At 44.0% G+C, this 16,523-nt stretch overlaps 1 protein-coding gene across 1 annotated transcript in view; it reads right to left on the bottom strand.

Moving 5' to 3' along the window:
- LOC142585173 (protein phosphatase 1H) overlaps positions 1 to 16,279 on the bottom strand; it is a 24,915-nt gene extending 8,636 nt beyond the window's left edge. The window contains exons 1-7 of the mRNA XM_075695714.1: positions 15,520 to 16,279; positions 15,225 to 15,408; positions 14,905 to 15,164; positions 9,657 to 9,741; positions 7,815 to 7,933; positions 6,969 to 7,032; positions 342 to 449 (exon numbers count right to left, since the gene is read on the bottom strand). Of these exons, the coding sequence (XP_075551829.1) occupies positions 342 to 449; positions 6,969 to 7,032; positions 7,815 to 7,933; positions 9,657 to 9,741; positions 14,905 to 15,164; positions 15,225 to 15,408; positions 15,520 to 15,764 (1,065 nt within the window). The 5' untranslated portion in view covers positions 15,765 to 16,279. The remainder of the gene's footprint in view (positions 1 to 341; positions 450 to 6,968; positions 7,033 to 7,814; positions 7,934 to 9,656; positions 9,742 to 14,904; positions 15,165 to 15,224; positions 15,409 to 15,519) is intronic.
- Between the last annotated feature and the right edge of the window lie 244 nt (positions 16,280 to 16,523).

Consider the following 16,523-nt stretch of genomic DNA (forward strand, 5'->3'; position numbering starts at 1 on the left):
ACACATGGACAAATGCAAAAGCAGACAAACATGAACGCTTGTGTTTGTCCGCTTCTGTGTTCCTTCATGTGTAAACATGTCCGCTGCCTTTAGAACAAGGATCTTCCAATAGTGCTGTCTCAATTTGAATTTTACTGTAGGGCTTCATTTGCTAATGACAATACATTCTTTTTTTAATTTGGATGAACTGCATCTTTTTGAATAAAGCTACTGTAAGTGATCACCTTGTTCGCGCTTTCCCATTTTGTAGCCCAATTCTAAAAAGTCAGTTTACTGCTGGCAGTAAATATGCCTGATGTGGTTCCACTATGGAGCAAGCCAACACATTATACTATGTATACCTCGGGCTCTGGAGTCAGGAATGGCTTGATGTCCACACTGCTGCTTTGCGCCTTGAGATCATGGTCTCCAAAGCCTCGTGTCACTCCGATGGTCGCCAGAACTCGGCTCTGCAAGGCACAGGAAGCAGAGTTCACTCCATGATTGCAATCTTTAAAGGGATAGTGAACAAAAAATGTGTCGCAGAGATTTCTGTCTCCAGTGATAGCTGTTGCACCGAGAGCGACCAAAACAACTCTTTCTGAGGAGAAGTGAGCGAAAAGTAATTATTTTAGCGAATACGTCTCAAATCACAGCACCTACCGGCCTCCTCCGAAAGCTCCGGCAAAACCGGATATCGCGTCACGCTTACCCACCTCAAGGCCCATTGCGAGCGATCGTCCACACTGAGCACGCAAAGGGGCGAGTTGATGTTTGCAGCGACGTGCTTTCTTTGTTCGAGCGTCCCATTCGCACCGCTTCCTCGTGTGAGCTGTTCAAAAACCTCGTCTTTCATCTCGTGGTTTTGTGGATTGATGTGTGGAGCAGCCGTGTCAATGCCGCAGAATGTCGAGGGTCTGCGGCACGCAAGGGTGCCGAAATAGTATTGTCGGGCGAGACACGCCGTGCCACTCTTTTCCGAAAGATGAGAAGCTGCGCAGAACCGTAATTTGTTGTTTGTACGACGTTCTGAGCCAGATGTTTGGCCAATTCTGCCTCGCATCATCTGAAGCAACGGCTGACGAAAAAAACAAAATTCGCTGACATAAGACTGGCGGCGCCATCTCATTTGCACCAAGGTAAGGAGTGCTCAGCTGCGATGAAACAACGGGAGGGGGCGCATTAGCTAGCGCAAATGTGCTGAGGTGCATGTTACCTGCTCACCACTTAGGTTCCTTGTTGGTGGCAATACTGCAGGCTGTGCCTAAAAAATCGGCCTGCGATTATGCTTCTTGGTAATGCAATTTTTGAGGGCAGCTGCTGTGCTATTTCAACCGTAGGCGACCGCATACGCAACACGCTGTGCCGAACGGAGGCGGCTGTGCGTTTAGTGATTCTAGCCAGCGTTTCGGCAATCGAACACCGTGCTCAGGTCGCCGCCGCGGAGGAATGGGGGGGGGGGGAGGGGGGTAAGGCGTGCCTGCAGTGGATAAAGGAGATGGCTCTGCATTTCGGCTTGGCTGAGCGGGTGCTCTGGCTACCGCCGCGGAGGGGTGGCACTGGAGGATGAGCAAAGTGGAGAGCAAGATTTGCGTGCGAGATTGCGCCGGGAGCGCGCGCAGCTAGAGCAGCACGCTCGCGCCGTCTGCGGAGCTGGGTTACGGCGAGGGTCAAAGGCGACGCCGATGCAAAGTTCAGGAACGGCACGTAAGAGCTGTGCTCTGAAACCTTATTCCTCCGTGTTTAGATCAATCATCAACTTCTTGGTGAAAGTACGGAGGAACTTGACTACGCACCCCCCCTGCGCAACGCGAGGAAAACAAAACTGCGCAGCCTGTCAATTCGCCCCGCGGCTGCTGACGGTAGGTGTGACGTCAGATCCGCCGGCTCGTTGTCGGGAGCGCTTTGCAAGTGACGTGGTGGCTGCTCAGAGAGCATCAAAATACAGCCATCCGCTCAAAAGTAACCTAAATAATGACTATATACTATAGCAATTGTGTCTTAGGAATGCAATTGTGGGGCTTTCTCTACATTATTGGATTTTTATTCTGTATCCCTTTAAATAAAGGTTCCAGGCAATGTGAAGATAAACAATTCTGGCCTGGCAAAACCAAAATGTGCACCACCAATGTGCACCATCACTGTGCAACAGAAAGATATGTGAAATGCAACCAAAGAGAACATTTGTTCATATATAATGCAAGAAAGTGCAACTAGAAGCAATATAAAGATCAGGCTTGCCAGTGGGTCCAGGTGACGTATTTTTTACCCCAATTACAATGCTAAAAAAAGCCTAACGGTACTGTCCACGGCCGCGAGAACCTAAAACCGTCCCAATCTGCCCATATGGGCAGGGTCCAAGCAATTTTGACCTGTCACAGAGGGCTAAGGGAGGTTTGGAATAAAAACAAAAATAGATTGTAATAGCTTTACGTTATCCCAGTCTGTATCATTTAACCCTGTTGTGACAAGCAGCAACCATCAGTGGTATTTAGAAGGGCGACAGCACTGACTGGGCTAATGGCATGGCTACTGTCTTTTTGTGAAGAGACGGGGAAACAAATAGCCACGCAATTTTTACCTCTTCTTTGTCACACGCATTATAACTTGCAATAAAAGGTGCAGTTGACTTCAGTTAATCCGACCCTGATGATATCGACGAAATTGGTCATATTGATCAAGAGGCAGAAAAAACTTAAAAACACACATTTGGCACAATTTGTCGACTCCAATAAACCCCAAATCGGACACACAGCCACTTTTTACATGTTAAGAGTAGAAAATAAATGCAGAAATGGCACTTGACCTCCAAAACAAACATATCAACTGCACACTAAATTTATCAATAGATATGTAGCACACCTTCGATTATGGCAAAAAAAGAAGAGAAAACCATCATACCTTACCATCACAAAAGAGGGCTTTATTAACTTAATACGCATATATCATCATCACTAAGGCACTTTATCGCTGTCCATGAAAAACCACAGCATCTCATCCTCCACATGGCGCATAGCGCGTTTGATGATCTGCATTTATCCAACGACTCCGCAACAATCGCAAAAGGGATGGTGGCCCAAGCCTAAACTAACCACTTCGCTAGTCTGCCCAGTGACACGACTTGCTGCTGCGAGCTTAATGTGTAAAATACCTTACCTTTGAATGAGCTTTCCCAATTAGGAATGTATGAATATGCAAATATCACCAAATTGAATAGCGAACATTCGAATAATTCGATTTGGAAATTAAATATATGTAGTATTTGAATTTTCGAACATTTGGTAAATTAATATCTGCACAGTGCTGTATGTGCTGCAGAGCCCCTCATACTTAATGTTATGCAAGCAAGCACCTCACTTCTTTGTTTTCGGCGCAAAAGGAGTGCCATGCATTCAGTGGGGTGGGAAGCGTTATGCGAACTTGCCGTGGCCCTCCCGACTTAAGAATTTTCAACAGGTAACAAATTACGCCAAACCTGGAAGATGCCTGGTCTTTACCGTCGGCACCAACTGTGGTCTACCCACACAGCACCAACAATGATTATATGCGGAGTAGAAATTGAGTGACGTGGTGCATGGTCAGCGCTTTCGTTTGTCACACAGATTGGCTTAACGATAATCCACCTGCCGCGGTATAATTCAATGCTACACGAATACTGAAGCAGACACAATGGATCCCAGAGCATGATTTCGCGCTGGAACACAGTAGAAAATTACAGTTTCAGTGTCTGTGCGCACAACTGCACGATGTGGGAACAAGCAGACAAAACGGAAGTAGGTACATCTCTCTTGCTTCTCTGCAAAGTAAAGCAAAAAACACATACACATTCTGTTTGTGTGTTTTATTATTTCTCTAAACTTCAATTCGCCAATTCAAGCAACAGATCACATGAAAAACAGATGTTGCCTTGAATAATTCTCGAAGTCGCGTGTCTCTATGATTGACGTCACACTGCAAACATGAGTACGTATGCACAGGAACAGGTGTATGTCACCGTCCGGCTTGGAGAGCCGTCGTGCGAGGGAAAGGAAAAACAGCGTTCAGATTGAAATTTCAGACCTTTCCGCGGGGCGTAGCTATGTAATACTTTGCAAATATGATTGTTAGCACGCATTCTATGCTCTGTGCTAGTCAGTTCAAAATGGCCTGACCTGGTAAGCGGCCCTTAACTCTTTTGTTACCGCGAGAGAATGGCCATTTTATATAAGTCCTGGAAAAATATTATTTACCATTACAAATAATATTCAAGCACACACTGCAGCATATATATATATATATATATATATATATATATATATATATATACACACATACATACACGTAGCCAAACAAAAAAAATTTATTAGGTAAAACATAAAAATTCTAGAAAGCACCATTTCTGCTGCCAGTTGATAAAAACAACAAAAAAACATATCTACAAAAACATTAATATCATAGAAAATTCAGAATATAAGCTTCAAAGATAAATAATCCAGGAATAGTGTCTCAAACATATAAATACTCAGTACACCGCCATTCTTCAGACACAAAAAGAAACTAAGACCAGTTCATTACTCATGCCATGCGGTGAAGCAGTTCGTGGATTTTGTGAAGCATAGGTGCACTCCGCACTTTTCCCACAAAACGTATGGTTTTTGCTCAACTTTGCAGTCCTCGTAACACATTTTTCAGTTGTGCCTTTTCGGCATCTTCCGAGGATGGTTCGATGAGAAGTCCAAGCAACGTACTTCACCTGTTCGTCTAGAGTCATGTACCTCTTGCAGCACCGATTGCTCTCAGCGTAGTTGGGCGACTACAAGATTATGCATCCAAGCATCTATGTGCATTTTCGCAGATTGTCTTAAACACCTCTACAGAGAAAAGGAGTAGGAAGAAATCCCACGCCACTGCAAACTGTCTTGCGCTGGTTTATAGTGCTGGGCCGAGATGTGCTACGGGCGGCCATCGTGGCACGAACAGAAGCTTCTTTGCTGCTGATAGCAGCACATCATAACCAAGTGAAGTATGCACCCTGAAGATGATCAGTAGAGCTCTCAGGTCGTGCAATAAGATTGGCAGATAAGCATGCACAAGGCAGGAGACCGCTCAAGGCCGTAAAGGAAACTCGCCGGTAAACAGCTACAGATGTCTCATGCTGACTCAGAACATCGTCGCTGTGAGAGCTTGAATCTGTCTTGCTGTCATCTTCGGAATCATAACTCGAGTCCTCATCACTAAATTGAAGTGCAGGTGCAGCATAGTTTCAAGCACGACGCTTTTCTCGCCAGGCAGCCGCGCGGGACGACGCCATGGGAGCGACTTTCGATAATTGTGCAGTGATACCGGCAGCGCCCCTGGCTCTTGGAAGCTCTTGGAAACTGGTTGAAAATGCCAGGTCCACATGTTGGACATGCGGTGGACCTTCAGAAATACACTTTGACGGAATAAAGCAATTCCAACTCCAAACCAAAGCTCACTAGTGAACAGCTGACGTCATTATTGCTTAATTATCACTGCTCAGCACTGTCGGACGGCAAAGCCAGTGATATAATTTATTTCTTGACTTGTTGGGAGTCATTTGATTACAACATATTGATGCTAGTGCAGCGTAATCGTGAGTGGATGGCTTTTTTCTCAAGCACGGCAGAAGGTGACAGCTATGCCTGTTTTCGCTACAACATACGCACATTAGTTTGCAAAAAGGTCCGTCAAAAATCATGAAACGGCCTCAACATGCTGAAATTGGTGATTTAAAGCATTGATCACCAGTGATCAATTTAGATAGGCGTGGTAATGAAAGAGTTACGGGTGGACCATACTGTATACAGTTAAACCTCGATATTACAAAGCAGGTAAAATTTGCTTCATTTTATCAAAATTAAATTGTATTGAAATTCGGCCTTTTATGCAAATAAGTACAGTCACCAATCGATTTTTCTTACATGGAAAGGGGCCACAGAATTTTCCGAATTATTGGGCAATCATTTTGATGAATTTGGGAGTTGGCGCTGAATGATACAGTTTCGTGCCACGTTGACCATATCTTCACATTGGCAGTACAAATTAAGCAAAGTCAGCCAAGTTTTAACATGCACTCCGCCCCTGCGGCTGATAGTTTCACTCGCACTGGGATGGACGGTGCTATCATAAAAAGCGCCGACAGCGGGGAGCAACTGCTTCACTTCGTTTCCCTTTCACTCCAATGGGTCACCGAAACTCAAGATTACGCAATCTAAGATGCAGCGGGCAGACAGCTTACATGATGCCCTGCTGTCTCTGCACGACCACTCTTTGCACACGCGGCAGATTACTTCTAAAACAAGGTGATATATACGTATGCACTTACAGCGATGCCAGTCACCACCGAGACCCCGCACGCGCGCTTGATTGCATTTCCGTGAGCTCAGTCCCCTACCCTCTTTCCTTTGTACACAAGGGAAAGCGGCAATCGTGATGCCACCATCTTTCTTGTTTCATCCTCGCACACTTTCACTCGTGCCTAAAGCACAAAGTGCGAGGGGGGGGGGGCACGACAAGGATCTTATTGCACTTGGACTTTATTTGGAACATGATGCGGCTCCACTTTGTCGTCCCTCTTGTCCCTGGTGGCATGCGATTTGAGAGGTGAGTTTGCAAGCAGCCGCTTGTAATTCAATCGTTTGGCCATCTGCGTCCGTGGAAGTTTCCGTTTATTGTCTCGCCATTCCTTTGTGGCGGAAGTGAACTTTCGTTATATTGAAATTGCATACAAACACACTTCATTAAATTGAGGTTCTAAATACATGGTGTTCTATAGACAAGATGTTATGAAACATGTAATACTTCATTATATCGAGAATTTCGTTATGTTAAAGTTTGTTATATTGAGGTTTAGCTACACCTTATATTTATGTACCAAAGTTAGCTGTACGCACGCCAACCTGCTTCCATCTCCTGTGTCTTGTCGCTTGGGCTTGATTGCATTACAGCAAGCAACTTGAAAACAACGTCAAAGTCTGTGCCAAACTTACCCGCTTGCCTTCTCCATAAATAAGTGGAAATCGGAGATCCTCAGGCGTCACTGTCCTGTAGGCCCTGTGCATCGTGAGAAGGTACACAAAGTGAGAGTCAGTGAACAAGATGCTCATTTTCGTCGATGCCCAACACAACGATGAAAAAAAGAAAACAGTGGCACATCCGTGCACAAAAGTTCCTTTCGTTTCCGACCAGCATCTTTTCAACTATGTTTTTGCTTTGGACAATGGCAATGAAGAAATACCAGTACTACAAGCGATTAGTGACTGGGCCGGCTAAAGTGTGATGCTGCTGTGCAGGAATGCTTGTCCTTTCGTTCTCACAACAAGGACAGACTAGAACCATCACATCGGTTCCATTACTGAAGCCAATGAATTCAAGAAAGCGCTTATTAACGATTTACTGTAACTCTAGTATGGTGCTAAAATGTGTTCGACATTTTTGTTGAGATAACACCCTGTAATGCCTCAGCCCGGAGACAAAGTTAATAAACCAAGAGGCAGGAAAAGTAACATAGTGAAAGTGCTGGGTTTTTTCTCACGTGTTCGGCAAGGAGGAGGTAGGCAGGTACCTACAATCACGTTCGAGTGATTGCGAATCTGAATCATGATCTTTCCAAACTTGCGTTTGTATGCTGGCCAGCCATCAAAATGACAATAATTCTGAGCCGAAGCTGAGCTGGGTGTAACAAATTCAAGCTTTGGTTTGAGGCGTTATTCACTTTGTAATAAGATGTACCCAACCAGTCTGAACATTCCCTTAAATCGCTTTGTTTCTTTGATGACAAACTGTATCACGAGCCTTACGCTATTCATGCAATGCAAGTGACGAAGCCAACTCACCAGCCTGTCATGAAGGCGTCCCGGCACAGCAGGCGTTTGCCCAGGTCAGATCGCACTGGGCGTCGCACAAACTCCAGGTGGGTGAACTCACTGCCCAGCAGCTCGGGGCACTGCATGCCCTGCGAAAATTGCCCAGGTGTTAATGACAAGCAGCACTGCTGTGCAGCCATGCACTGGGCGACAACAGCAACCACAATGATGACAAGAACAATAATTCTGTTCATAAAACATGCTGCAAATGGTAAGCCGAAATTCCTGGACATAGACAGCAAAAGATACCAATCTAGCTGATCTGAACGATGCAATACAGGTGTGTGCATGCATTGTTCGCTCAAATATAAAATAATACATGTGTCAATAAATTCTGAATAGCTATTTCTAGCTATTCAGAATAGCTACCTAGTTCAAAAGATATGGTGCTTTGCCGGGCACCATGACTGGCTGCAATAATCGCATACTTCACATATTCAATAGCTTCACTCTTGAAAATGTAACTTATTTTGTGCGTGTATATGCACACTTTAAAATTTGCCAACAAATTTTATTACCATTGAGCTTCTGTAGAAGCTACCATGCTTTCTATCTTTGTGATAGTCCATAGAGCAGAATCTGACCCACATCACCATGGAGGAACACTGTATTTCTCACACAGCATATAAAACCTTAAATCAAAATAAAGAACAAGCTCGGATATGTAATACTACGACAACTAAAATTCCACAGCAGCACGACGAAAAACACAGCATGTGACCGCACTGAAGCAGACACTTCGGCAGCTGATACAATTTTACACGTCATTCAGGCACCGACAGCAGACGGCACCACAGTATGCCCTCGCCCCCAATAGACTCATAGCAATGGTTTGTGCTGCAAGTGTCCTATTAAGTCCTTTATTTCCTGTGCAAAGCTTACTGTGTATGCACTGTTGGGAAGAAGTAGTAACAGTAAATGGTAAAACGGTAATGCTATGCTAAAATACTATGATCTTAACCAACTGGCTGTATCTGTCATCAATGCTATTCAGACTGATTTTGACAAATCTTCTGTCATAACATATTTCCGGCAGACTGCAGCTCTCACTCCTGTACCTGAAGGTGAACATGGCAGTAACTGCCAGGTGAATAAATTTTAGTTGGGTCCTTTCCAGTCAAGCAACAGGGAGTGGGAGACAATGTACTGTCTAGACAAGAGACTGTCTTGATTTTTGTGTTCCTGTGTTGACAAGTAGAGTAACTCAGACGCTATGTTCTCTTCTGCCAAATGTATCAAGATGAAATGACGACATCATCTTAAGCTAAGTCAGCCATTGAAACAATTTCCAATCTCTTGTCACTCTGTTCTGCTGATTTTGAGTCAGGTGTTTGAGTCAGTCAGTCAACGTCAGGGTTTGAGTCAGAGCACACAAAAATGAAGCAGACAGAAGGCGCTGTGTTTTTGGTTTGAACAGCACATTACGCTAAGACATTTAGTATCTAGAATTTTTCCCAAGGTAATAACAATATTGCTTTATTTATACCACAAAAAAAGTCCACAATAGCAATAAAGCACAATGTACTTCTACATGTATAAATAACTACCAGTTTTGTATGACTGTCACCACTGCACATCAGTTTTTTATTTAGGAAGCACTTGAACATCTGTTTGTTTTACCATGCATCAGCACATAAGTATTTTTTCTGCAGATCCAATACACTGCAAAGCCAAGAGTCCATCAATCCTCAAAGCTTCAGCCTTAGCTTGCATTTTTTCTTCTTTCTTTAAGTAAAGCTGCAATCTACTGTTGACTGATATTTTATGCAATGCAACAATGCTTCATGCACTGTGGCAACACAGGTAACTCACCAAATGCTTGATCCGTGACCTCTCTGTCTCGGGTGTGAAATCATAAGACATGGGGATCACCTGCTCTCCACGACAGATGACGGCCCTACATACACACGAATCACACATGTGTCAGCACATCAAGCCACGAGATGCTTTACAGCTAGTTATTGCCGACAGCTGGGCGAAACAGTTATTGGAATGGCAAGACATAATAACAGCAATAAAAAGGTAGAACAAAGACCTGCATATGCCATGCGTGGTTCTTTGTACCATCCTTTTAGTGCCATAACTATAGAGTTCTAGCCTGCAATAGAGATGCAAAATTTCTGAAAATTTTGTATGTTCTTGCAGAAAAATACTGGAAGTAAACTAGGTTTCACACTGTCCCTTACAAATATTTTTTTTGCAAGGCGATTCTGTATGCTCTGCAAGTATAAAATATAAACACACCATCAATACTGTCGAACCCAGATGTATCGAACTCGAAGGGGATCGTGAAATAGTTTGATTTGATACATAAAATGGAAATGCCATTAAAACATTTTCAATGGGGATATTACAGCTGCTCGTTATGCACAATAATTTGTTATATCCAGGTTCAATGTAAATCTTACTCAATTGTCCACAAGTACAAAATTAAACAAATCTGTCAGAGTCAGCATGACATCGAAACAAGCTTTCTACAAACACAGTGTAAACTTCTTGAAATACATAAAAGAAAAACACAAACATAAACAAACAAAACACTTAAAGTAAACTACGCAGATCTATAATAATATAATATAATATTTGGGGTTTTACGTGCCAATACCACTTTCTGATTATGAGGCACGCCGTAGTGGAGGACTCCGGAAATTTTGACCACCTGGGGTTCTTTAACGTGCACCTAAATCTAAGCACATGGGTGTTTTCGCATTTCGCCCCCATCGAAATGCGGCCGCCGTGGCCGGGATTCGATCCCGCGACCTCGTGCTCAGCAGCCCAACACCATAGCCACTGAGCAACCACGGCGGGTTAAACTACGCAGATCAACTGTACCATTTTGTTTTTACCTTTTTGTCCCCTTTCTGCACATTTTAAAAAATTGTTATGTTGTTGCTTTTGGGGGCTAGATATTTCGACCAATTTTTTAGGAGGTCAAGAAAAAAAAACATATTTTTCTTCCGTAAAATTTTGTTTCTTTTCCCACCATTTGCGTCTCTAGTCTATCCACATAGGTATTACCAGCTAAAAAATAACCAGGTTACCAGTGACACAGGCTTGAGCAGCCGTGTTGATGATGTCAACCTGTGAGGCCAAGTTAACCAGAGAGAGCACAAAGCTTCTATTGCAGTGACTAACCACAAGTTAATTGGCTGCTGGTGTAGAGCATTAGCAGTGATGTAATAATAAACACCCAGTACTTCCTTTTTTTTTAAGAATTTTCCTTTGACAGGAACTTTTAATTAAGACAATGCTTTGTAAGGCAGGTTGGACAGAACATCACGAATTGTAGCCACGAGTGTTGCTACCACCATATACATTTCCTGTAACAAGTATTCCATAAAAGGTCCTGTATTTCCCAAAAACATGAAGAATTTCTCCCCACTTAGGTAAGGGATGCTTTTTTGACGAAACTATCCTTAGGCTAAAGTACCCATATAATAGCACCAAAGAAGAAAGCTCAAGTTAGCAAGCTCATCAAACAATATGTTCGTTTAATGTCTTAAATATATTACATGTATGCATTAAATGTTCAGCAATCTTCAAAGATACATCACAATGAGTAGGGAGAGAATAACAAAATCCTGTTTTATCTGGCATGTTCCTCGCTTAGCTCAATGTCTTTATCTTTAAGTGACTCCATTTAATTACATTCAACTTTCGCAGTGCAGCAAACTAAGAAGCACCACTTTCTGACTTTGGTTGCCCTGTGAAAACAGCACAGTTCCTCGAGAAACAATGGGGCAACATATAACTAGTTTGGCCTCCATCATGAGGTCACACCTTTTGGAATCTCAACCTTTTCGATGAACTCAGTTTATCCAGCAAAATTTTGTGTTGAGATTGCATTACTTCAGCTTAACATTTCACCTTGCTTTGGAGTACACAAAAGGTATCTTGGTTGTGTAGCAAGAAAAAGTAATTATTATGGGTTTGTGGATGCATATCCATTGTCCCAGAGCAGCCTTTACAAAAAAGCCCACTTCCATATACATTTGCAGAGCACCATCTGAATATCGCCAATGCATAGACTAAATGCCCCACATAAAAATTACTTCAATCATAGCCTGTTTCAGTACAGCACTTGTTACAGTGACACCTAAGGCTTAATACTATAGATGAACACTGTTACCTTTAACACTTTATGAATAAGTGTTGCCTAATAAACTATATTTTTTTTTTGGGGGGGGGGATCATTTTGTGCAGCTGCAAGTTTATTCAAATACGATTTTACATGTGACTCAACACTTGTCTGCAATATCTCATTGTATGGTGGTTTGCCTCTTCTCTGCCATTCTTGGTGCTTGCATTAAATATTTTAAGAAATTTTTACGTTTTCAATGAGACAAATGTCACAAGCTTTTGTCCGTTTGAAGCTTTATAAAAGGCATCGTTTGCATATGTGAACGGCATGGCATGCCACCTTTACTGTAATGCAACTTTAATGATCGCCAGGAAGAACTGCCATCCCATCATGTTTAAAAAAAAAATGCTTGGCAAATGATGTACAACTGGGTAGTGTTGGCTGGTGCTTTTTAATGTTTTTAGTTCGAGAGCCACATGAACCGATGCAGCTAGTACAATGACAGGGAAACAATGTTTGCTAAACTACCATGTTCCTGATAACACCGAATACATTTGAATGTTGTTCCATTTGATATTCCTTTAAGTGTATATTCATTACTTGCTGACATTGGAAAGAGAAATTTTAGATTTACTTCATTACACCAGCGATATATCAATGTTAGAGTTGAATTTTTAAGCACAGTACACAAGTACAAAACACCAAAAAAGCAGCTGGCAGGTTTCCCATAGCAACTGCATTGCCCTAGCATTTTGTACACATGCGATCAATGGAGCAATGTTTGCAATACATAACACAGAGTCAGTGAAAGGCAACTTTTTTTTTTTTCTTGGGATATTTTCCACAAGGCATATGTAATCATGTAATGAACAAAGAGGAAGAAACGAAGGACATCAGATGAATGGATGCATCTGCATGGTGCAGGTATGGGAAAATGTGGTTTGGTTAATAATTCTGTATTGCTAATTAATGAACAAGCCTAATGATGAGACGTGCCATTATCAAGCTTGCTCGCCAATTCCTTGCACTAGAAGTAGCACACTAGCAATAAACAACTGCGTTTCGAACTTTGTGGCCATCCAGAGAACTCCTCTTTGCATTGGTTGTTTTGGCCAAACAACACAACACGTGGAAATTGCTTAACTGCTTGAGTACAGCATGCCAACTGCTGTTCTAGAAAGGAAGATAGAAATAAGTTTTGCACTTGCACCTTTTCTGTGACTGCAATAATCTGTGCATTGAATTGTAACTGACTGAATAAATACAGTTTTCGATCGAACTACACACCTTTCCATTGGAGCAATAAGATACCCCTCTGGATTCTTGAGCATGGGTGCAAAGTGCATATGCTACTATTGTTCCTAGTGCTTTTGAGCAGTTTCTCAAAGAGTCCAGACAGCAAGGTGGTGGCACCAAGGGAGTTCTCAATGTAAATGTCTATAAACAATACTGAAGAAAGCAACACAGTGCACTGTGCATTCACACAAACAATTTGGTGTTTCATGCAGGTTACTACCGTACAATCTGCCAACTGAGACCACTCAAATTTTTATCGTCTTAGCGACATGTAAGCATGTTCCTATAGCAGAAGATTACAAAACACTCCTTGTTTCATTATCTGTAGTCCCAAGCACAATACTAAGTGGGTTCAATGTCTTCTTATAAATGGCGAGCCCATGATGTCACAAATGCCATATTGGTGTTTGTGACATTGTGACAACAACCTACAGCCACCACTGCATTGCTACAGATAAGTAGCAGAGATAGAATAACCAGATCAATACAATTTTTCAAGTGCCAGCCATCTGTATAGTTGGTGAAGGCCACTTATAGGAGCACGCTCTTGTCAAGCAAAATTAGATGCATGTTGGGCAAGATGGTGCAGTATTGATGGAATTAATACATTAACTATGGGGTTTAACACTAAGAAGCAAAACATGGGCTAAGAGAAGTGCCATAGTGGACTGTTTTGGGTTTACATTTATTGCCTAAGATGTTCTTTAATATGCACGCATGCAAGGTTTGCAGGTGATTTTGCATTCTGGTTACATCAGAGTGCGGCTGCAGCAGCTCGGAATCGAACCTACAACTTTGTGCTCAGCAGGAGAAGGTCATTGCTACTGTGGCACATGATTAATAAATCCTAAAGCATAACTGACAGAACAGGTTTGACATATTTTCTCAAAATGAGCCACATTCGTGGCACAACAAGCAGTTCCAAGTTTGAAATATGTCACTGTATCCCATTTGAATGTGTTATCAGTTATAAATCTTTACAAGCCAGCAAAACTTGAGCTGACAGCAGCCAGTAATTTGATGATTTCCCAGTATAACTGGTCATTTTTTTCACCTGAGATGCTATAATTACTTTTGACATATTTCATAGCCTTGAATAATAAATGTCCTAATATATATATATATATATATATATATATATATATATATATATATATATATATATATATATAATGCAATTTAGTGGTATGTCATATACTCTTAAGTGCTTGAACTCTGGCCAATGTGTAAAACCATTTGTGCTAGAGAAGCTATTTAGCTAAATATATTTGTCCTGACAAATGTACTACATTAGAAAGATGAACTAATTTCACACAAATAAAAGTGAATTGAACTTTCATGTGACCTAGCGTGTGACCATTGCAGTAAAGCAGCAATGAATAAAGCGTGCCCCATGCCTGTGATATGTGCTGATGGAGGCAGAGCACTGAGAAAAGTGCTAGATCTGTATGTATGCGCGGCAGTACAGTGCTTCCCATCAAGTGGTATTGCAACATATGCTTCATCAGCTGTTCAGTACTCTGCATCAGGGAAGCACCGGGACAGATAATTAGCGACACAAATATTAGCTGCATGGTACGAACATTGAAGCGGCGCGGCATTTCTAAAAGAAACAGAGGTACAGCGATTGAGCCAAAGCAGCAGGTCCCAGAGAAACAAGCCAGTAGTTTTCCTCCACCGTACCTGCTGTCACCGGCGTTGGCCAGGTACAGCTTCCCAAGTATGAATAGCGCCACGAGCACGGTACAGCCACCGGTCATCTTGTAGTGCTTCTTGTCACGCGCGATCTGCTGGTCCATGTCCCAGAAGGCCGTCTCGAGGGCGCCGATCACGAGACTGTCGGCGGTGATCTTGCGGTCGCCGAAGGGTAGGAAGCCGCCTTCGGGTGCGGCCTGGGCCCCGCCGTCCGGCACCAGCAACTCCATCACGCTCATCAGCTTGTCCTGCGCGCGCCCCCGCCACCAGTGAAAAACGTGTGCTGCGGCTCGGTGAGGCGCGCTCACCTGCAGCACCCGCTGTAGCACGTTTGACGCGGCCACGGCCACCCCGGAACCCGCGTGGCCGTCGAAGAGCGCGAAGTAGACCCACGGCAGCTCCGCGCCGTCGCCATGCGCCCCGCGCCGCACAGCGCCGCGGTACACGGCCGCCTGGTCCTCGTTGCGCAGGCTCTTCCCTGCGTTGATGGCCCTGCACCACCAGCGGCACACCGACCGCCCACCGCCAGAATGAATGGGATGCACTCGCCAAACACCCCGCGCACCGAAACCCTACCCCAACCCCACAGCCCGCGCCGCTCACTCTGCATAGCCAGCGTTCCACGGGATCTTGCTCACGTCCCGCGGCACGATGATAGGCCGGATGACATGGTCGGCTGACACTTGCACTTCGTCGTCGGTGGTCAGCTGAAGGAAGCTAGGCCTCGTGTACTTGAACTTGAGTGGTAGCTTGTCACCGTCGCCGGGCGCTTCGCCGTCCCTCACTGCCGGCAAGGCATCGAGGCCGCCCACTACGCTGTAGAGGGCATTCTTGACCCGGTTGAACATGCTGGTCGACGACCGGGCCTTCGACGGCGCCTACTGCATCGCGAAAACCGATCGCAGAGGTCTGTTCTAAAGCATGCTGCCAAGACAGCCAGGACCCGCTGCCATGCTTGCGAGCTGGCGTGTGCGGAAGTGACGCCAACCAATTTCCACGTGATGTAAACACAGGACCTTTCTACGCGCTCGTCGAGCGGCTTGACAAGCGAGGAAAGCTCAGCTCACGGCGAGGCGATACTGGCTTGGTAGGCAGCAAGCGCAAACTGAGGCAAACTTGGTTTACGATCAATATGTAGCGGTAGCGTATACGGCTTCTCTTGAATGATCATCACTGGCCAAACCGGTGCAAGACGGGAAAAAATGATATTACCGCATATGTTATGCAACGACACCAGCCACTTTCTTGCGTTACTGGTCAGTGGTGAGATTCATACATTTCTTGCTGCAACACGTTGCAGTGCACGTGTCACAATTTCCGTACAGCTGGACGTTACCAACGCGTTCATGCCAGCCAGCACGCAGCGTAGCGTAATACCTGTGGTAATACTCGTTTACTTGTTTGAGTGTGCTGTTATAGGGGGCGTCGTGATCGCGTCACTATTTCTTAAAATTTCCTTTATTCAGGGGCCAGTCATCAAAATCACAAAATCCGTTTCCCCACCCCAGCCACAGACTCCGCGGACCGCCGAAAGAAACTAGTTCAGATCGCTCCATTCACCTATCGCCAGTCGTAAAGCAACCACGCCGTTCGCCGTCGAGCCATAT

The sequence above is a fragment of the Dermacentor variabilis genome, chromosome 6 (assembly GCF_050947875.1).
Source record: "Dermacentor variabilis isolate Ectoservices chromosome 6, ASM5094787v1, whole genome shotgun sequence".
NCBI lineage: Eukaryota > Metazoa > Arthropoda > Arachnida > Ixodida > Ixodidae > Dermacentor > Dermacentor variabilis.